This window comes from Perissodus microlepis, chromosome 2, assembly GCF_051167445.1.
Source record: "Perissodus microlepis isolate ML-2025 ecotype Zambia chromosome 2, ASM5116744v1, whole genome shotgun sequence".
NCBI lineage: Eukaryota > Metazoa > Chordata > Actinopteri > Cichliformes > Cichlidae > Perissodus > Perissodus microlepis.
This window is the reverse complement of record NC_140462.1, coordinates 14,093,524-14,116,972: the sequence shown is the minus strand read 5'-3', so window position 1 is coordinate 14,116,972 and position 23,449 is coordinate 14,093,524. Positions and strand designations below refer to the sequence as shown.

The following is a 23,449-nucleotide window of genomic DNA, read 5'->3' as shown; positions in this document are numbered from 1 at the left end:
GTTAATGACCCTCAGGACGACTTCCAAGGGTACAGGTAACACTAGCGCATTATTAGCATCATAAAATAGACTGCCAATCAGAGTCAAAGGAGTTACTGTTTTAGCTGAAAACTTGGTATCTCTCTGCATGGTGTGTAATGTGCCCCTATAAAAATTCAAGGAAACTGAACAAGTGCAGGACAAAAGAAATGACTGGCCTACAGCACCTGTAACAGTATCTGAAAGTCATGTACTCAGGAAAAAGGAAAATATCCGGCAAAAGTCTGAAACAGAATATGAGAAATGCATCTGGCCCATCAGCTGATCCATTTACTGTTCAATGAAGCCTCATCGGAAATGGTCTCAGTGGAAGTGTGACTGTCAAGAAGCCATTCTTAAAGAAGGTATAATACGAAATACACAAGAACTGGACTGAAAATCAGTGGCGACAGGCCTTATGGAGTCCTGAATCCAAATTTGAAAACTTTAGATCAAATCAGGAAAGAGATATAAGTGAGTGTCTCCAACCAACTATAAAACACAGTGGAGGCTCTGTTGTGGTTTGGTGCTGCAACCTGTGACCTCAATATTATTGAAGCAGTGTGGGATCATCTTGATGAAGAATAGAACAAACGACAGCCAAGATCCAAAGATCTTTCAAGAAGCCTGAAGAACTCTTTCTTAAGACTACTTAACCTCGTAGGACCTGACGTCCACATATGTGGACATCACATTTTGGGTCGTCTAGACCAAAATACTACATTTTGCTCTACAAGAGCCTGATATCCACTTACGAGGAATTTATACTGCCACTGTTTTATCGAAATTTAAAATGAATGTCCTCATATGTGGATGTCATTTTTCTCAGAAACGAAAATCAGGCAAAAAAAAAAAAATCTGGTAATTTTTTGTTTTTACATTCATCAGGCCCCAATCAGCCCAAATAGCAAAGAGAAATTAAAAATGCATGCCATGAAAGGGTTCAGACCTTAGGAGGTTAACGAACTGACAAAAAAATTTGCTTAAGAGAATTCAAACTGTGTTGAAGAACAAAGGTGGTCATAAGTCTTCATTTTCCATGTGTATTTGCAGAAATCACTGCACCTATTTCCCATTTTCTTTCTCTCATTTTTGGTTTTTATAACTACTATAACATGGCAAACATGTAAACATGCAAAAAATGGAATTAATTACACAATAAAAACTAACATCAAACTAAGCTGATTCTCTCCTGGATGTTTCACCTCACAGATAACTCGGGTATTTTTAGTCTGGAGATGACTTGGAGGTCCCTTTTGTCCTCAGGCCATTAAAGACGTGACGGTCATCTCCTACTGGTGTCATTAGGTCAAACCAAATATCACTCCAGTTGTGACTCGCTATTCCTGCTTGGAAGCCTGACAATAGCACATAGGATTTATCATGCAAGCAGAACGTGCAATAAGGAAGTGTGTGCGCACAGCCACCAAAACAAAAACCAGTCACCGACTCAATGTGTGTAAACCCATGTTCACTCAAATATCAAACTCCAATATATCTGTGTGTGCGGAGTGGATGCTGACATTCTAGATTGCGCATAAATATTCCTGTTATGCTGTCTTGTCTTGTCCATTGTTGCTGAGCCAGAAGCCAAAATAGTTTCAGGAAACTCCAGGCACATGTCATTTAATGATTTGACTGATAAAAATTAAAATCGTCCAGTGTCGTCAATCCTTCAAAGTTTTAGAGAGTTCCAAGAGATACTGAACTGTAATTTTTTTCTATCAAGCCTTATAATAACTCTTATAAACGGCATTTGTCATCAACTTCATCTAGCAGAGCCCTTCACTTTTCCTCATATAAATGGGATCATGAGCCACAGATTTTTGCAGATTAATACCAGAAAGCCCTGACTCATCATATATTGTAGGGAAATAATGTGGCGCTATATGAAAAGTTGGAATGAAACGGTGGAAAATAAGATCAGCAGAGCCAGATGACTTTCCACTGTTGATAAAACATTGAATCCTCTTATGCTGAGGTGCAGTGCTGCCAGCCATGTGACTAAAATACATAAATACTAATGCGTTTATAATCTGACGTGCATTACGGCAGAGTTATACACACAGACACACACATATATATAGCTACAGTAATAAATTATGGTCACTTATTTAAAGACAAGACAGCGCATGCACAAAACTTGTTCTTCTCTGGATAAAAACCCTTCGAGTACACACACACATATATATATATATATATATATATACATATATATATATATATATATATATATATGTATATATATATATATGCTTATATGGCAGAAGCTACAGAGACCCAGAAGCTGTGTTTATCAGCTGCTTAGTTAAAATGATTTTGCTTGCGTGTCAAAAGTGTCAAAGTCTCGGCTAAGCTTTGCTACGCTGTCAGCTTCTTACAGCTTTACCCTAAAATACGCACAAGCCTTCAAGTGCCTCAATTCCAGTTTTTAAGCCTTGTAACTAGTAAAAATGTAAAAATAAATAAGTAAAAAGCAGTGGGGGTGAGGGGGAGGTAAAAATTAGCTCTAAATACTTTGTGCTAAGTTTTGAAATGGATGATTTTTATAATAGAAAAATGTAGAATTTATGATGGATTTTCATTCTTGGAAAGATACCCTAAAACAGGGGTGGGCGATTGATTTTTCTAAGGGCCCACGTGAGAAACTCGGACTGTTGTGTAAGGCTGACTAGAAAGCTTATAAACACATGAAATTAATAGAGGTGAGTTCAGCTTATTGGTATGAGCCTCCATAACAATCAGAGTTTCTCATGTGGGCCCTTGGGAAAATCAATAACCCACACCTCAACTGAAACAATATTTAGTTCCAGGGACTCTAAACACTCAATACAAAGATATTATTTAAGGCTCCCAGATCAAGCACAAACATCGCTCATTTCATGTTAAGAAAAACAAAATTGACTGAGTAAAGTTTGCGGTGTAATTTACAGAGAAAACACAGTTTGGTTGGCGGCGAATGAGTACATTAACTGTACTGAATCTGGAGTCCTTGATTTTAGACAATAAACAAGCCAAACTGCACATAAACATTTGCAGACATAAACAAATAATGTCCATATAATGAAAGTAATCGGAAATCCACATCATTCCCTCATATTGCTCATTCAGACAGCACGCACTGAATATCAGTATCCCGCTACAGCTGCCTTAAGTGAGAATAAAATGAATCCAATGAAGCAATTTAACCCTGCTCTCATTTTGCAGAAAAATAGTGAGGCATCCATTTCTAATGAATAAATTACAGGGATATGTTTGTAACTTGCTGTAAAAAAGCTCAGGGATGAGTAGTGTTGCTTATAAACCCTCTGTCTGCTACGTATTTTGTCACCAAAGCTTTTAAAAGCATCCCACTTTTCATTTTTTCATTTATTGTGCAAATACATGATATCTCATGCAGTGGCTGCGAGTGATTTTATGAGCTTTTTATAATCTGCTATATTTTATGACGGGCTGACGTGACATACTTTCACAACACATGCATGATGCATTGGCACTGCATGGGTATTAAAGCATAGGCTCTTGCTCAAACACTGAGACACACATTGGTGCATATTTCCAGATAGGCACGCTAAGGCACCAATGCAGAGAAGTGGCACACAAAGACACTAAAAGCTTTCTACTACATCCTTGGCGATTCCATCAGCATGACTAAGTGAGCTCCATCTCACACTATTCTCCAGATAGAGCCATGATTTCTAATGGCATCATGCACTCAGCTCCCAATCATTTCTCACATGTTCGACCTTGTACCATCTGCTTTGACACACATGCACAGCCACATGAACTTGCAGATGTACACACACAGACACACACACACCTGTAAATACAGTCGCACACTCATTTGAAACCAATCAAATACGCTTCCTCACAAAAAAGACACTGGAGGGCTTCACAGCAGTATGCTGCTGCAGTGTATGTGGGTTTGTGGGCGACTGAGGGTGGATACGAGTGGTGTTACCTAAAACAAGACAGGGGGGCTGGGGGCACAATGAGGGAGGAGAGGATAAACAGAGTGACAGAAAGGAGGTGGGAAGGACGATATTTGTCTGGCCGTGTGCAAAGCAGAGGAAGTGAGAGAACTACATTGACTTTGTGAGAGGGCAGCGATGGAGGCAGTTGGAGCTGTTGTGTGAAAGGCAAAAATAAGAAGAAAAATGTGACTGTATGAGAAATAGAGAGCTGGGGCTGCATAAGTTCAGCTGAGTACTTGACATTTCAGCTTTCAATTTCTTCTAAAAATCATTACTGTCAGTGACTGGGATAACGTCAAATTAGGTGTGCTAAACTAAAGTCTAATTTTTTAAATCTGACCGTGTGTGTAAAAGACTCTTAATGTTCTACGTGCTAGATGATTTTTATGTGATTGGATGATCTGTATGCATGTGCTTGCCTCCCTCTGGATTTAGCATAGCGAAATGGGTGTAAATACAGTCAGCAGCTGACATGATGCACCCATCACACAGAAAAAAGTTAGTTAATGCCTTAAAGGAGCTTGGGGTGGGGGGGGGCAAAAGATTTAAGGGTGGTGCTGGTTGGGTGGGGGGTGAAGAAAAACAGTGGGGATAAAGGAAAAATAAGCAAGGCTACAGGGACTGAGAAAAATGAAGACAGGGGAGAGTCTGAGGGCAGGGATGGGAAGGGTGGGGTTGGTGACAGACTTGCCTGAGCCTAAACTGGAATTAATCCAATAATCGCTTGGAAATGTTTTGCATATTTCTTCATTCTTCTCGTGTACATAACAGACTATCATCCCGTTCAGCTCCATGTGAGACCTGCAGACCTATGAAGGCCATCGTACACACAACCGCACATAAGAGACAAAAAAAAAAAAAAAAAAAAAAACAGCACTGCTGTAGCGTTAGTACACGTGATAGCCAGACAGTCCATCACAAATGTCAGCGCTGCTATAGGTTTCGTCACCAATTCAGCTGATTCGCCCTCTTCTAGACGTTAAAGCGCACACAATTCAAACATCCAAGAGCCTGAGAGTGAGTAAATTAAGTGCCAGCATTTGTAGCTGAGAGGAAGAAGACTTATACTTGTAATGTAATCCGTTTCTCATCAGTTCCTTCTGTCTTTGTTTCTTTTGGATCTGCTCCTTTCAGTCACCACATGTTGAACACAGTATGATCTAGCGTGTTACCGCTCATCACGAACACATCTGGTTGGGCTTAAGCTTCACTCAGGCTCTTGCCTTTTGAAAATTGGCTCTGTAGCTGATTTGCAACTTCATCTTCAGGCTTTGCTACTTCTTTACCCCCAGTTTTTAGGGAATTTGTTTGCCAAACAATGACAAAGGTCATTTAATTGACTTTCCAGAAATCTTTTTTTCTGTAGTCTATGTAATTTCTTACATTTTAAAACCTTCTCGCAATTAATAGGATCAATTATGCTTAGAAAAATTGCCAAAACCTTGTTTTTTGTAAACATTTTGTCTAATTAATGCATTGAATTTATGTTATCATCACCATTATAAAAAATCCATATTTAATTTAACCTGCCTTGCAATAGATTAATGCGTCTCTGCATGTATCCAACACGTATGACATGTCTGACCTACCCCACCTACCCTCAGTATTTCTGATCGCTGACCTCTTTGGAATTTGTCTGTGTGTAATGTTTAATATGAATCATGATTATCTCAACACAAGGAGGGTATTTCTGTCCATTGGTTTGTTTCAAAAGTAGAGTTCGCCGTTTGTTTGCAGAGGCAGTAGTTTTTCTTTTCTCTACCTTTTTGTTTGACTGTGTGTTTGATGGTGAAGGTTCCTGCTATTATGGCTGTTATGACTAAATACACTTAAAAAATTCATTTGATATCCATCTACTTATGGTGGCTGATTACTGGGAGCGAAGAAGCTTTCCTGCTGTTATTGTGTAATGCTACTTCTCTTAATGCTGGAAGTGGAAAATAAACTTGACACATAAACTGTCTCTCACCAGCACCGGTTAAGCCGTTCTGTTTAACCACACAGTATGTATTATGTCTGGACAGCACGAGCTTAACCAGTAATCACCAACAAAATGTCGTTTGTTGGAATATTTCTGCGTTCACTGGTGTTTTAAAACACAGAATAAGTGTTCGTGCTAAGGGAAGCTAAGTGTTGCCTCCAGCTTCTTTCATATTGCAAAGATGACTCTTAGCAGTAATAACTGCTGTAGTATGTAGAAATGCAGTAACTGCATTTCGTTGCCCTGTACCTGTGCATGTGCAATGACAATAAAGTTGAATTCTATTCTATTCTATTCTAATAGGAGTATGTTGCAAAACTCAATTAACACACACTTGATGGCATTAATTACAACAGAAGCTATGAGCTTTTTTAACATGGAGAACATGAATGGACACCTCTAAAGCCGTGGCCAGTAACCACTGATGCTGTGGACCTTTTGCGTGCTTTCATCTTAGACTTCATCACCTTCCTGTGTCACATCAAACATGCGAGACTGAAAGCTGGTGCTGAGTGCACACTTCAGCTTCTTGATTTGGTTACCCAGCATCTGAGGGGGGATTTCAGGCTGCTACGACATTTATCTAAATTACATTCTAATGAGGCGGCTATAAACACTTCCAAAGCAGCAGGTGATGAGATATTCACTGCTATGACAGAGCATCTCTTCGTTAGCAGTAATTTCAGCGAATGTGCAGAAACAAAAAATGCAAAGAGTAGCACCTTGAAGTTGTAGTCCTTTAAGAAAATGCTATTACTGACATCTGGAGATTATGCGACACCGATGTCTGTGCTTCTAAGCAAGAGCCCTGCTTAACAGCTGCCTGGAGAATTAACTCAATATCCTGCAGTTCTGCAGTTGCGGTGCCACATTTCTGGCTTTAACAGTGCTTGCACTTGTTGCCATTTTTGCTTCTATAATATGCACCCTGCTTGCCCAAGGGAAGCTTACCTTTCCCCCTTAATGTGAAAGACATAATTGAGTGGCAGTGTAGCTCCCAGCGTACACAGCAGCAGGAGGAAATAATATGAAGGCTAATTCAGAAGTCAAAAATCAAATGGATGGATTTAGGGGTCAAAAGGGCAACTGAGTGCAATTATTTAGTGGTGCTGATTAACAGCCAGGCTCGCTGGGGCATTGCAGAAGACTGGTCAATAACATCAGTAACATATGATTAAAAACTCAACTCAAACCAGTGGAAGTCACACGCACTTGTCATGAGCAGGGAGAAGATTTTAAGTTAACTGCTACTGCCACTTGTGAGCTGAGCTGGAGCTTGGAATATGGATGGCCTACTCCTTGACTTGGGCTTGATTGAGGATTTCAAAGTCAAGAAACTTCAAAGCCTTGGCTGGGGAACGTTTAAACGAGCCACAGCCAGCTTTGAATCAGAAAGGAAGCGAGACTAACTACTTACAGTAAACTCTCCCACAGCTTGAAAAGAATGAGCGGGCTAACACTAGTGTAAATAAACACCACAGGGTTAAATCTGTGAAAGGAGGAATTTGGGTGACATGCTGGTGCAAAACTGAAGGAGGCAGCCAAAGTTTGGCAGCGCTCATCTGTAATGCAGACTGTGGACCTGCATTTTCACTGAATTCAAATAGATGGATTCAAAGCAATCACTGGTGCTGTGTTCACCTCAGAGACCTGATGAGATGGATTTTTGTTGCACATGAATGTTAACAATGTCTCCTGAAATGTATTCTTACACCCAGCCTTTTTGCACAGTAGAGTGACACAAAGGCCAAATGTGCTGTGAGGTCACAGAAATACATCCCTGTTTTTTTCTATGTGAAACATCGCAACATCCACCTACAGCACTGCACTTAAACTTCACCGACTCTTCTGCTAAGGTCTTCGTTTCTTTCTGAGTGCAGCACAATTCAATTTATTTGACAAAAATCAAATCATGGCAACACCCATGCACCCCTGGAATGAGTTTAAAGTATGGGCAAATACGTGCACAAAGTTACCTCTAGTCAAGTTATCTCTAACAGTCTACAGGCCAAATACATGAGCCTGAATCATTACTAAGAATTCAGCAAATTGAGTATCTGCAAATTGAATATTAACAAGTACTGGTTTCACTGCTTGATTCTGCTAATTTAGTGGTCTACCACCTTGATAATACATCCATCCATTTACTGCTTCTCATCCAGGGCCAGGTCAAGGGAGCAGCCTAAGTAGGGAAGCCCAGAACTTCCTCTCACTAGCCACCTCTACCACATCATCCGGGGGAACCCCGAGGTGTTCCCAGGCCAGCCGAGAGATACAATCTTGGGTCTACCCCAGCACTTCCTCCCAGTAAGACATCCATGAGTCATCAGGTGCTCAAACTACTTTAGCTGGCTCCTTTCGCCTTAAAAATCCACTTTAATAAACATTTAACTTTTCAAGAAAAGTTGTTGAATTGATGTAGAATGCAAAATCGGTGTGTTGAGATACACTGAAATGTAGTGCCATGGAGCTCTGTGAATGTATACTGGACGTGTCCAACAAATATGAGAGTTGACAGGCTCCTCTCTGACACCAGGACATGCTAATCATTTATTGGCATACAAAATGCTTGCTTTCTAAAGTTTTGGAGGCTGCAAGGTTTGCTTTATTTCGACCCCTCGACCTGTCAGTTTAATCTGCTCTGCGTCAGAAATTTAAGGTGTTATTATACCAGTACATAAATGTCCTGACATGGCTGTATGAGTGCAGATCAACCGTCTCCACTAAAGACACACCTAGTATGAGTTAGTCATAGGTTCATTAGTAAACAAATACAAGTTAGAAAAACAATTTCTCTTTAGAAAAGGATTCTAACACAAAAGACACACATATGTGCTCAATACAAACTCATGATAAAAGTTTTTAGGACAGCTGAATGATGCTGACTCCTTTAGGCCTTTAGTGATGGAATTAGCTCCAGCTTGTGCCTTTCTCTGTTGTTTTTCACCCTGATTCAGCAGTCCCAGTCTTTACTCATGGCCTCTGAAAAAGCTCAGTGGCCACAGGGAATGCCAGCTCATCGACTATTATAATGACGGCCCTCCCTATTGGTCTCCTTCTCTCTCTGCCCTTCTCACCAGCACACTATTCCAATTGTCCCTCTCTCTCTCTCTCTCTCTCTCTTTCTCTCTCTCTCTCTTTCTCTCTCTCTCTATTTTTGATCTATCTTTCAGCCCTTCTTGCAGAATAAAGGCTGTGTATGATGCAATGTTTATGGCAGTGAAAGTTCACCGTCAACAATATTGCCCATTCCCAAGGCAAGAGTGACTGGATTAATGATTTTATTGTGTAGCAAACTGCAAACAAATGTATTATAATAAATGGTGCATGTTGTATGAGACATCTGTGTTCAGACGAGAACAGCTTTAGCAGTAAATCACAATGTTTTAGTCAAATTAGTTGCAGGTTGTGACTCACCGTACTCCACAAACACAGAGGTGAAAAAACACAAAATCGGGGCAGTGCACTGAAATTGTTGGTGATGACCTTATTAAGGACTAACCTTGAGCTTGTCAAAACGTTCAGTGAGGGAGGACACCTGGTGCTCTCTGTGGCGTCCCACGAGCTTGCAGAGGGCACAAATGAGCTGGTCATCCACCAAGCAGTACATGTTGACCTTCTCGTTCTCATGCTCCAGGCAGGTCAAGCCACGGATGTGGGTGTCTGGCACTGGCTCCACCAAGCGGTGGCTGGTGAAGGGCTTCTTGTTGGGGTGTGTTGCACGCAGGCAGCGGTCACAGTACGATACCTCACACGTGACGCAAGTCTTGACGGCCTCGCGTGGCGGATCCTGCTCACAGAACTGGCAGCTGATCCGTGGATCCATTTTAGCAACAACAGCTGGGCTGTGGTTAGCGTTGGTGTGGTTGATGTGATTGGTGTGGTTGGCGTGCTGGTGGGAGTGGCTGGAAGTGGCCGGGCTGCTACGAGCGCTGCCTCCACTTGTGCCACCGCCGCCGCCAATCGTTCCAGCTATTGTACCGCTAATGGTGGCGGTGTAGGGTCGCTGCGGCTGCAGGCGACGGCTCTCGGTGGGAGAATTGGGGCCGCTGAGGGAGGCCTTTTGAAAGCGGTCAATGATGTTCTGCAACGTCACATTGCGCTTAAGGCCCTCCAGGCCGCGGTGATTCAGCGTGATGACGTAACGACAGGTGGGACACTGAAAGGCAGAAATGGATTCGAGGGGCTTGCTGGTGGAGCAGTGAGACACCAGGATGCGGTGAGCACAGTTAAAGCACAGACTGTGGGCACAAGGCAAGAGCAGAGGATCTTCAAACAACTCCAGGCAGATCGGGCAGGTCAGCTCAGACTCCAGTGTTTCCATCTTCAGTTGAACCAATCTAAAGGTGACATCAAATCCCACGGAAGCTGGCCAATTACCTATGTGAAGAATAAATGAAGATATTATCAGTTAAAAAGGCCTCTAATTAGGAATTATATTTCTTCTTGAGCAAGTGAAGGCAAGATAATTTTACTTCTAAAGCACAGACAATTAAAGCATTTTTTTTATTTAACAGGTCATAAAGAAATACACACAAGAACACATTCACCCATTTACCCTGAGCTAGCTGTGAGTGGCTTCATGTAAGTTTGACTGAACTGGACAGATTTAGCAAAAACATCACTATTACACACATTTCCATGTGCTGGTAAATATGACCTCCTCTTCTCGCACAACAACTCATTTCCCTCAGTGGAACCTTTGATGCGATTCCTCTCGCAGAGCTATATAAAAAGAGAGAATACAGGCAGAGGCTGACCGAATCAAAAGAACAGGTTAAAATTAATGGAGTGAACAGCAGAGAAAAGGAGAGACAGATGTTCAGCAGCAGAGGACAGAGAAACTTGTAGAAGGACTTTAACACCTTGACACCTTGTAGCTTTTATAGTAAGATCAGCTTGACTTATCAAGCAACAACTTTAAGGAAATTTTAACTTTTAGCGCAAACGGTGAAAACAGCTAAGCAAGAAAATTGATTTCAGATCCTCCTCCTTGTTCTCCAACCACTTCAAATCTCAGCACCTTGCGGCCTGCCTATCAAGCTGTCTCCCCTGGGTGGCCTTAAAATCACTGACATGAGAAATCACTAATAACCGCCATCCCTCTCTTCCCCCGTGGCTCTCTGTCCTTAAAAAGAAACAAGGCAGGCAGCGTGAAACTGCAGCATTAAACCATGCAACCTCAGGAAGCCGACAGTGACAATTTCACTGAGCAAGGTTGTTCCTAAAAGACTGCCCTCGTCTCCCCCTGTGGTGTTCTGCAGGTTGTAACTAATTATGATGCTCTAAAACACGCTATGAAGAAAGGTCAGGAATCACAAGGGAGACCAAGTAAGATCTAGACAGATCTACCTTAGTCTTCCTCCAACATTGCAAAAAAAACCAAAAGTGAGAATGTGTTGTGAATGAAACTCATGAGCATGAGTGTTGACAATAAGCGCTTATAAGTACTTTCATTGAGTAACGGAGCATTCCGCCTGCTGTTTTTCCTAGAATTCCAGGCTTAATAACTATCACTTGACAAAAGTGACTTTAAGCACAGCCTGCCAAACAGCCTTTTTAAAGCACTGACGGCTCTTTGTCGATTCAAACAATGTTATTTGAAACATGGGGGAATATTTTTTAAAGCCTCATAGATGGTTTGGCACAGTGTAAACTGCAAAAGCTTTACAAAGTATTACATGTCCCATTTGACAAATAAAAGTAGGAATTCCTCACGTGAGAGATACTAAACCAAGCCGACTGTATTGAAACAATTACATGAATGTAAATAAGTTGTTGATGCAAGTTCATGTTCTAAAAGCATGCATTGTGATAAGTGCATTTAAAATCAGTTGTTGTTATGAATGCAACCAGTTAAGCCTGAATGCAGAGGGAAAATAAAGTTCACAGCTTGAAAGCATGTTGAATCGAGGAGTGACCTGTGGCCACCCCGGCCCACGTGTAACAACATCAATGTGCAAAGACTCCGTTCTAACTTGGTAGTGTTCAATTAGTATAATTTCTACAGAATTGTAAAATTATGAACCGTGCCTAATCTCTGGAAACGGCAAAATAGAACAGCTGAAGATGAGCCAAAAAAACAAAAACGAAACAAAACAAACTGAAAAAGGGAGCTCAAAGGCTTAAACTCGTTTGCACTCCCGAAAGTCTCCACCTCTTCTGCGGCACCAGAAACAATGCCCCAACACTGAGCTGTGTTGAAAGCAAACATGATTTAAGCAGTTGTTGCAGTGCCTGGGAAAGGCACTCAGATGAAGAAAGCAGTTATATGCATGCAGCTGCTTTGTTACAAAATTCATTATCTGGAAAAGAAATAAATAACTGCCCTCAGCCAATCATGCAGATATTATGCTGATAAAAGGCAAAGGGCATTGTGTATGGGAAAATACATTTCAGGTATGAGTCTGTGAGTATGCTGTAGTTACACGTGTACATGCGCCTAATATCCTCCTGCAATATTTCACCTTGGCTGTTATTTATCAGGTACTGTATGAGGTTGTTATCGCATCGCCCGGCCGTATCTGGTATAAAGAAATAGCATGTTTAGCAGCGAGGCACCACTGAGTGCACCAACATAATGTTTGGCTTTGTCATGCCAACAGCAGAACAAATTTATCTCCAGCGTATGAGGTTGATAACAAAAAAGGTAGATTACTGGAAATATCTAGAGAAATGGGATGTAGGGAGAAGGTTATGCAGTGAGGCAAGGACGATTTCCAACTTCCAGAACCTGTTGATAGCAGTGAAGGTTGCTGGCCCCAAGTCTCAAATGACAAATGGGACATAAGTCTTTAGCTTTGACGCTATATATAACAGCCAGTTACAAATCACAGCTGACCTTTTTATTTATGATTTGATAGAAATATTAAATATACAAGTTTTACTGCTTTCTACTAGTAATCTTAATTCAGAATAGTTGTAAATAAATTTAAAAGCAGATTAGTTCTGAGAACAGACACGGGGTAAGCAACAGATCAGCTGCACTGACTGTTTCAGTGGTATAAATCAACATCAGGAAACATCAGGGTGCAAACATTCATTAAATGGCTCTGCACAGACATGCACAGATGATCAGTCACAGCAGATCATCTGCCTCCATCTCGCCATGTACCTAGCATGCACTTCTGTCACACTGTCCTCCTTCACTACACCTCAAACCTCCTCTGAGATCTTTCTCTTTTCCTCCTGGCTGACAGCTCCATATTCTGCATCCTTCATCCAGTGTATCCACTATCCCTCCTCTGCACATGTCCAAACCCTCTCAGCCTTACCTCTGTACTTTGTCTCCAAACTGCTCAACCTGAGCCGTCACACTCATTTCTAATCTTGTCCATCCTGCTCACTCCCAGTGAAATTCTTAACACCTTCTACTCGGCCCGCTTAAATTTTGCCTCCTGTCTTGTCATATATCAGTATTATCATTAGTAGTAGTATATAATCAATCAGGATAGCTGTTACTGCATTTCATCCTTTTTCATCAGTAGTATTTGACAAATTAAACTAAGAAGAAGTCACACAACAGGCACGGTTCCTTTCTCACAGAAATAAACTATAAGTCACTCTGCAAAGATGCTTTAGGAATGTAAATCTGTCAAGAGAGCTGTATAATAACTAACAAAAGAAAATTGGTTTTCAGATACTAATCAATACTAACAGCAAATCGGATTAGATACTCATTTGCAACAGTGCTGCCTTCGCCTCCTCCAGATGATACACAGTTTCACATTGCACCGCTGCAGACAAGCAGGCACGCGGTCCCTCCTCTCACTAGCAGCTCAAGTAGTAATAAAATGATAACGATAATGTGGGAGCAGCAAACATTATCAGTCTTGCCTGTCGGTAACATTAATAGATGGTTTTCATTTAACCGGACAAACATTTGTATGTATCTAAAAAGTGCTATGCTCTCTTAAAATCCCAGTCTAAAGCTGAGAAAAGTCTACCAGCAACTAGAGAGAAACAGTGACACTTGCTAAATCTGATTTGATCAGCAATGAGATCTACTGCCGAGTCACCAGAATCAGTCAGACAGCCTTATCTAATTTTTACTTTAAAAAAGCCTCTTAATTCTTTTTATTCTTTTCCCCTTTTTTGGTATAAAAATATTGCGTATTGCACATGTTCCTGGGCATCAGTTTCGACTTTGAAATTCTAGCACCGTGACATCCATAAAACAGAGTCTGAACCCTCAGTTATTGAGCACATCAGATCGCATATGAGTGCATGACCATTAAACTGCGTATTTTATCAACATTTAATTCAACTGTTGACTGAATCAGCAGTGTCACTTTATTCCCTGGGACAGAGCTCAGCAGTGTTCCTTATGCTGATGCTAATGTGACTGCGTTTAACGGAGCATGGTGTTATAATTAACACCAAGCTTTAACACACCATCAACAGCCCCATTAAGCTTTAGCTATGTCACTCTGGGGAAACAATGCTGGCTATGATGGGAGTCACCAAGGGACTCAATTCCTAGCCTCATGGTAAATGCGGCTGCTCTGCAGACAGGCTGGCATGCACACACACAGACACAGATGCACGTACACAAACATCCACAAAATCATAAGCACACACAGCCAGAGCTCCACATTTACAAGCACAAACTCTCTTTGTCTTCTTGTCTCTCTCATCTGCCATTCTTGTTAAGGTGAAGTGTCCCATCTGGAAGGAGAACAGCTTGAGCTAGTGCTTCAACAAAAACACTCATATCACAGGCATACATGCACAGTACCGCACAAACCCAAATAAGCACATGTGCACAAAGGCACAAACCTGTAAGGCACTTATCCTGATCTACTGCAGTGCGTGTTGTAGCAAAATCTTTTAGTCTTGCTCAGAGCTTTTATTAATGAAGTGAACGAAAAAGAGGAAAATGAAAAAATGGACGCAACTGATGACTCATTAATCTGCCTAGAGAGATCATTTGATTTAGTATGTGTTTAAAGGCAGACTGAATTTTTCATCTACATAACGTAAAACCTGTTCCCACGCATTCATATCCAGCGTTCATGTGGGAGAAGACATAACCTGAAAGAAATGCCCCAAAATAGCAACCACTGACATCACGCTCGCTTTATGTCGTGTCATAATCTTACACTAAAACAACAAAGGAGGCTGTTTATTTAAAAGCGCAGGTTTCACACGTCAGTATGGAGAGATGACACTTGCGGAACAAAGATGATTATCCTTGTACAAACAATTTACTGGTAAAAACTAAATTGCTCCCCCGTGAACTGTAGCAGCACAGCTGCAGAGCCAAAACGGGAGCTTAACGGACACTTGATGATGATGGAACGAAGGGGTAATAGATAAAAACAATCACCACACGTAGACCTTTCCCCTAAGGGCAAAAATGCATATCCACTGCAGCGCTTATAAAGACACAAAGGAAAGGCGCGAGCGAGACAGATGCTAGACATCTATCAAACACGTTCTTTGAGAATGAGAGCAGAATGAGAGACAGATGTGGACACCACAGACGAGCGGTCGTTATTATGTTTATAACGACGCTACTTTCTGGTGTCATTCAAATCTAGCAGAGCGTCACCTCCTTGCAAATATGGAGAGAAAACATGCTAATGACAGATGCAATCAAACATATATTATATATATATATATATATATTAAACATAATAAGATGCTCTTCTAGCTCTCGGTTCCTACTCCAGTGCAAGCTGCTTTCACTGATGCAGCTGACACACTGTGACAATATGCAGTGAATCGCCACTTTTCATTGTCAGATTGACAGTGTTTACAAAACCCACACACCCCCACACAATCCCCCACCTGCACTCCCGCTACTCTCTGTACTATAAGTGTCCCTTGAATCTATCTATCACCAGAGGCTGTTGATCACAGGCTTATCACAGCAAAAGGAAGCGGAGCAGAAAAATCACATGGTTGAGGTTTGAGGCTCCAGAGAGCAAGACAGCAGTAAACAACAACACCAGGGGTTCAGCGGTCTTCTTTTGGAAGGGCTTTAGAAAACACACCGTGAGACACTGGCATGTTTATCCCCGTGGGATGCTGGAGAAAGAAAAAAAAAAAGAAACCCACAACATGTGCATGGCAACAATGCTGTCACATCACACAAAACGTTCATAATGATTAGAAATGGTTCTCAAAACCCTTTTGCTAATCGCTTATACTGCTTGGGTAAAGAGTAGGAGGGAGAAAAGTTCAAGCTCACTGCAAAGTGGAGGAGGGTGAATAGTTTGATAAGTTACCCATTTGAATTGCATTAGAAGGCTTAGAGTTATATATTATCGTGTGTGGCTGCTTTGACAGACAGGTGGGTGCCTTCGACACGGCATTCTCGGCATCAGCTCGGCTAATCTGACTCAATGACCTGGACCTTTCACCTCTGTTTGTGGTATTAGTGCCTTTTATGGCATTTTAATGCAGCTAGATGATAAATAATATGTTTTTGTGTGTGATTCAGTCTATCAAAGAAAATTATACTTTAGTTTTGGGAGGAAAAGGAAGCAGGAAAATAGCTTAAACGTGGCACAACAAGGTGGAAGCTTGATCTCTCTCTGGCTCTGCATAGTGCCTTTCTCACATCAACAAGGACATTTCATTCATGACTTTTACGGCGTAACCAAATGTCACGCCTGGAGCCAACACGCGTGTTTTTACAGAGAATGGCTGGCCTGTTTGTGCGGTGCTAAATCACACACACTTTGGCGAGGCTGCACAAATCAGCAGGACGGAAAACAGCAACCCAACATAACACGGCTGTATGACTGCTTTCATTAGTGGCAGTGTTAGCAAACACAACTCTCAGGCCCTTCCCATGGCATTTACCATAATCACCTCAGCTAAGCATTTAAACCAAAAAGAAACAGGACTTTGTTTGAGTAGATTCAGTGGAATTCAGTTGCATTAGTGGACTGAAATGCTGACATTTTAGTGGGCAATTAATTTTAACAGGGTTAAAAAATACCCCACGCATAAGACACATGTCACGACCGGTTACTGATGACTTGTGCCAGAAATCAAGAGACTTTATTCGTTATTTTTAGAAAAAGGAAATACGGCAGCTCCAAATGTAAGAGCCCTCAAGTTGACCTGAACACACCAAAACTGTACATATGATTATATAAGTGGGATCAAGCAACACATGCCATGTGCTTCAGTGAGCTGCTTCTTGGGATAATAATAAATGTTTAGACCATCAAGTCCAGCTTTCATTTTTATCATGTTTTCATCCCTTCTTCCTCTGACTCTCACTCTTCCGCCCACCTCCACAGGCTCAGTTTTTCCTCTCTCTTCCTCCCTTTCATTCCTGCTTTTTCCTCTCTGCAGCAGACCTCAGGAGCAGGCCGGTTTCATCAAACATGTGATTCCTATTCATAGAATGTAAACAGTAATCCAGCCAAGCTGGTGTTTCCATTTCACATTCAGTACAGTTGAGCAGACGGACTTAAACTTAACCCCCTCACTGCTACAGCTGAGACAGCAACGACTCCAGAACAAAATAAATCTACGTCACTTCTCCGTGGGTCTATCCATTGCAGACTGGTAAACGTTTTCAGCAAGGAGCCTACATCCACAAAGTGAATACTACACAGCAATTATTTTAATCTCAAAATTTGGCTCAAATGCAAAACCAATATTTTTTATTTGAATCACTTTTTAATTGCTTATCAAGCACCTGACAGGCCTCAAATTCAGCCTGCACAGGGCACCAGTAAGGGCAGTAGCTCACTGCCAGTTAACTTTTCCCATTCCCAGTTTACCAATGGTAGTCCTTTGTTTGAGGAAAATATGCCTGGGACTCAGAGAAGAGGTTATCACAGTTCACCTCACTAACCCTCAGCGGATCTTGTGGAAACTCATTATTAATACTTTATGGAATAAGTCATAATAGTGCCAGCATTTCAGCATAAATTAAGCCGGTAGCATTGAAAAACATTGGTATGATTTGTCATTAGTAACAACATATACTAATAACATGTACTGTAGATATAGAACATTTGTCAACACAGCATGTCTTTGTGTGTAGAAGAGGAAGAAATAGGGCTAAAAGGTGAAAATGCAGTATGTTTTTTAATACAATTTAACTGTTATTTTTCATTTCCTGTTCTTATACACTTTTATCAAGCTATTTTATTACCTTTCTTTAGGATTTGTCATTTGTTCACCTACCTGTAGGACAGGGGAATTGGTAGAGCCGTTTCAGGCTCTACCAATTCCCCTGTCCTACGCATCGTTAGATTGTAATGTACGGGGTACTTTGACGGACTAGAATAGTCCCATAATGTTAGGAATAAGACACAGGGATACCACAGCCAAATGTTCTTTGCTGGTGTTGTCACAGTCGGGGAATTTGTCATAGTGCTACTGAAGAAGCTAAAACAAGTTTGCATTTTAATCCAAAACATAATCTTTTCCTAAATCCAATCGGTAAGTTTTTTGACCTAAGCCTAACCAGACAAGAGTCCTAGATGGGACACAAACACCTGTATTCTGGAATAAAGTCCATTAGTTTAGGCCACTACTACACCATCTGTCTCCTAACGTGGTGTACTTTGTCAATCAGATGCTACACTGAAGTGTCAGTGTTTGACTAGTGTTTGTTTTATCCATATGGTAAAATGCTGGTTAATGTTGACTGCCCTGGGTGCACATGTTTCAGCAGCACTCATTTTCATTACCATATTTGTTTTGCTGTCAGCGGTGCTGATGAGGGCTCTATTGTGTGAAGGACATTTACTGATGCAAGACACTGAAAATAAAACAAACAATCAACTCTTGTTAAGTCCAAGCCTGAGCCAGACTTGCTAATTGGTTTAATGTATTTATACATGAAAGCAGACTGAAATGAGATTTTCACAGAGTTGTGACAGTGAATAGAGCACACCTCCTATCCTTAACTCTCTGCTTAATACTTCTGCCTGTTACAGCTTGGCAGCCTGTGGGTAATAAAGTTAATAGTGTCAGACGTCGTCTCATCAGCTCTCCGAGGCTCTTTTGCTGTGGTAGAGAGCCTTATCAGGCCTCAACACAACACTGGAGCAACCAGGCCCCTGCCTCTCTTCATGCTGCTTCCATTATTCATGTGCATTTGCCCAGGTGAGAACAAACCCAAGGATCAGAAGTTGGCAGAACAGCTTATTAGATATTTAGACGCAGCGGCATGTGGTGAGAGCAAAGAAGAAATAGAGAGAGGGAACAGAGATACCACTAACAGTCAACAAAAGCAGAAATATAATAAGTAAGCAGGGTTCAATCCACTCGCAAGTGTTTATGTTGTTAACGACTGACCTTGACAATCAGGCTCATTAGGTAAGAAGCTGGTCTGTCTTATCCTCACTGTTTTATTTAGTTTCAGTACCCTCTTCTCCCCACCTTACTTTAAAAAAACAAAAGTTTTAAATTCTGAAATATACTTTCTTCTTAGGTAACATTTACAAAGCCAGTTCCCTGGAAACACTGCGAAGGGTTCTGTTTTATCTTTTAGGACTTACCAGCAATCCACAATAATGAATATCTTGGAGTGAAACAATGCCCCATACATGCATTCGTGAAACGAAAATGACGCAAAACGAGTGAATGATTCATAGGCACACAATGCAGAATCCAAGGAAATCTATTGTTCTTCTAAGTTTGTCTGCTGGAAAGCAAACAAACTTGCCTCCGCTGACACTTGACACCAATTCTTCTTCAATTTTTCTATATTTTTATTTGACTCTGTGCGTGTGTATATATGTGCACAACAGCACAGCGCCAAGTTAATGGCTAACCTTTTACTGGAATTTTCTATAAATATGGTAATTTACTTCACATCGTGTGAAAAAGCAATCTACGCACCACATAAGCGACACTCTGAGTTTCTGAAAAGAGGATCTTTTATGCTGGAAATTGCATTCTTGGCCCCTGTATACCTATATGAGACTGGAAAAACTGTCAAGAAAACAATAGGCCTCTGTATGAAGATTGACGATATATTTGTGAAAAGTTTTCCCATTGTGAAAACAGCTGACAGCTTAAAGCGCATGCTATTTGTGCTCTAAATGAGAAGGATAAGTGATCCGTAAGGTGCCGGCCACTTTATCAACATCTTTTCAAGCTATACCAGTAAATGATGTTATCCGTGCTGGTGTTATTGATTCTAGTAGTCAGATACCCAGGTCAATAAGTCCTGACAGCTTATATGACAGCTTTTGTTCTTAAGAAATCTCTCTAAGGGGAAAAAAATAATACTAATACGCTGTCCTATTGAACTACAATGGATTTGACTACTTGAAAATCACAGTTGGAGCTGCTCTCCTCTTCAAAGTAGTAATTTTGCAAGATAAAAACCAACATTTTTCAGGAGGAGAACAAACTATACCCTTGCAGCTACAGCTACAGATTCTGGCAGTGTGTCATGATAAGACTGAGATAAAGAAACACAAAGCTCCAAACACAAAATGCCTTTCTGGTGAATGTGTGTGTCCTTGTGGTTATGTGTTGCCACATGTGCATGCAGTTTCCTAAATCTGCCGAGACCAGCAGCTGGTGTTCGGTCTTTCAGGCTGTTTGTGGAGCCTGCAAACAGAAGGAAATACATTTATACGCCTGATTCAAAAGGCAGTACAGATTGAAGACCTGTTGGAGTTATCTCAGCTGAATCATCTGTAACCCCATCACTTACAGACACAGCAACTAACCTTTTTTTAAGGATCACTCTTTCTTTCTTTCTTCCTCCGGTCTCAGTTAGGTGGATGGAAAAAACAGTGTGAAATGGCAAATAGAATGATTCGATTTTTTCTGTTTCCTCTGTACAGAAAGAAGTGCCACCTTTAACGCGACACTGCATGCTGCACTTTGGAGGGCCCTGTTTTCCCAGATGTGCATAAGCTGCATTTATCTAAATGCAAACGGGAAGTTTTTCATGACCGTTAAACTGAATTGCAGTGAGAACAGACTGCGTGAGTCACTTTAGTTCAAAGTCCGTACATTCCCCCAAAACATAATGCATCCTGGAGGGCCATTTGCCAGTTCTACTGTAGTAGATGGTCTCATTAATAAACCAGGAGGTGTCTGTAAAGTGTTACTAGGATGTTCAGTTATTCATGGTTGCTGGGTGTGAGGGAGAAAGAAATATGAACTACAGAAGTAAACCAAAAAATATGAAAAAGAAAAAAAAACACCCCACAGTGAGGTCAAAAGAAATCAGAACAAAAATAAATCACTCACTCAGAATGAAAACAAAAAGAGCAATAAAGACGGAGAATGGAGAAGGGAGGAGAGGTGGGAGACCTTGCCATGACTGTGACCCCAGGGAGGGGGTTCCTGTCCTCTATCACGCTCTACAAAGTCAGAAGCTTCTATTTATACAGCACTGTAATGTTTGGCATTTCCTTCGAGGGGGAGGTGAATATGAGCCATTGTTTTCCTTGGCTGCCATTCGATTGGCTCAGCATGCTCCATGCATTGAAATGTCAGCAGCTTATAGCTCTATTTGTTTGATTAGCTCTATTTATCACTGATAAGTGATCATTTGTTCATTCTCAAGATGGGAAATCTTATTATTGTTAAGGGTGAAAAGACATGCTGATTGATAGCACAATGAATGAGCCCTGACAGCCGCTTGATAAATTTAGTTTCCTTAATCTCTTGTGAAATATTTATGGGAAGTGTTGTAGGCTGCCAATGTGTATATCACAGCACAACTGTCAAAAGGCTGTTCTGAGCTCGCTGATTGCAGGAGTACCAACAATGATGTTGCAATGATATGCAACATATAATCATTGCAAACTCATTCGCAGTGCAGAGTAGTCACTCTCAAACTTAAGCAGTCAACTTTGCTCGCAAGAAGGAAAATACTAACACTGGGATTCCGTCCTGATCTCACAGAAAGAAAACGGATGTTCAGGAATGTGTGACAGCACTCAAATCTCACATTTACCTCCACCTTACCCTTCCGAGTTTTTAATGAAACCTTAGAACTCCTGGCGAGACTAATGGCTCACTAACTACGGAGCCCGACTGATTTATCACTGGTCCGATATTAACGGCCGGCATTAGCTATTTTGTAAGTATCTGCATTTATAATGACAGATAAAAGAAAACGTTAAAAAAAGACATGGAAAAAACACCCTTCAATCTTGCTATGGGTGTTGACATTCAACAGTTTTTCTAACAAAGGGCAACCTGCAACTTCCCCGTTGCTCCTGGAATGCTGCAAACAGCGCCATCCGAGCATCCTGGCAGAGCGTAAACAAGGAAATAAATACTGACACGTAAGAAATGCTTTGTGTTTCTCAAAGAAAAAAAAAAAAGATATGCTGGCTGATACATCAGATTTTTATACTGCCAAATATAGTAATGGTCTTAAAAATTCTACATTGATCAGGCTCTAATACTGTGCAGATTTTGCAAAAATGAGATCTTAAATAGCTTTATTATAAAAATACAAACACATCTGCTGTGTGAAAACATTAGGTCAGACTCTATAAAAGTCTGTAATACTATCACTTATAATAAATAGAAATGAGCCTCGTCTTTCCTGTTGGTTGGACTTGCCTGAGCTAAGATGGAGTTAGTGCTCTAAAGCATTCCGAGTAACAGTTTGTGAAAACAAAACAACATTCCCTCCTCAGTGTGGCCCCACGAGCAGAGCTGACACAGATCAATAGGTATTTCGTTAAACAATAGCTTTGCCGGCATTTTAAAAAAAGCCAGTCCCCAGGGCACTGCAAAACCACACAAAATAATTGGGAAGGTTAACAATAGCCACTGCTATACCAACACGGAACTGAACCTATGGCCAGGACACTTAAAAATCAGTCAAATAAAATTCCCACTTATAATTATGCTGGCTGTAGATAAAATGTTCAGCTGCAGTGAAGTAACTAGCAGTTTATAAATAAACCCTTCCCTGCAAACAGTGACAGATAATCTCTTGCAGAGGTTCTAAAGAGCATCAATCATTCCTAAAGAACTCGTTTAAGTAGGAGGGTGTTCCTTAAAAGCACCTGCTGGGCAGATCACTGTGTATGATAGAATTATGTACGTGTCTATATGTGAGTGCATGAGTCAGTCGTGTTTTTTTCCTCCCTCCTCTAACCCCCTTAACTTTTTGTCTTTGCTCTTTGATCTGTACAGCTACGAACCCTCCCCAGAAACCCCCAAATAACCTCGCGGCTCAAAAATCTTTTTTCACGCCTCCTCCTGTTTACACCTACCTTCTTGATCTTTCTCTTTATAGTTATTCCCTCTCTCCGCCTGCATTTCCAATCCCTCTATTTTTATCACAGCTGTATCCGGGCTTGTGCTGCTGAGTTTATATTGTTCATTATTGCAAGCAACACACCTGAGTTTAATGGCCACGAAGTGAAGAGCGCAAGGATTTGTGTTACAAGTTTCCAGAACAGTTTGAAATTTTGAAGAAAACAACTTCCAATGCAATGGCGCCTGAAACAGTTGCTGTAAAGTTAAAAAATAAAAATCAAAAGAAAACCAGAAGAACTTTCAAGAA

General features: G+C 41.0%; 1 protein-coding gene across 6 annotated transcripts in view; it reads right to left on the bottom strand.

Annotated features, from left to right (window-relative positions):
* The window catches only part of mid2 (midline 2), a 152,122-nt gene that overhangs the window by 69,826 nt on the left and 58,847 nt on the right, over positions 1-23,449 (bottom strand). For all 6 annotated transcript variants that reach the window (XM_084948371.1, XM_084948341.1, XM_084948351.1 and 3 more), the window contains one exon: positions 9,476-10,353. In XM_084948371.1, the coding sequence (XP_084804497.1) occupies positions 9,476-10,297 (822 nt within the window). In that variant the 5' untranslated portion in view covers positions 10,298-10,353. The remainder of the gene's footprint in view (positions 1-9,475; positions 10,354-23,449) is intronic.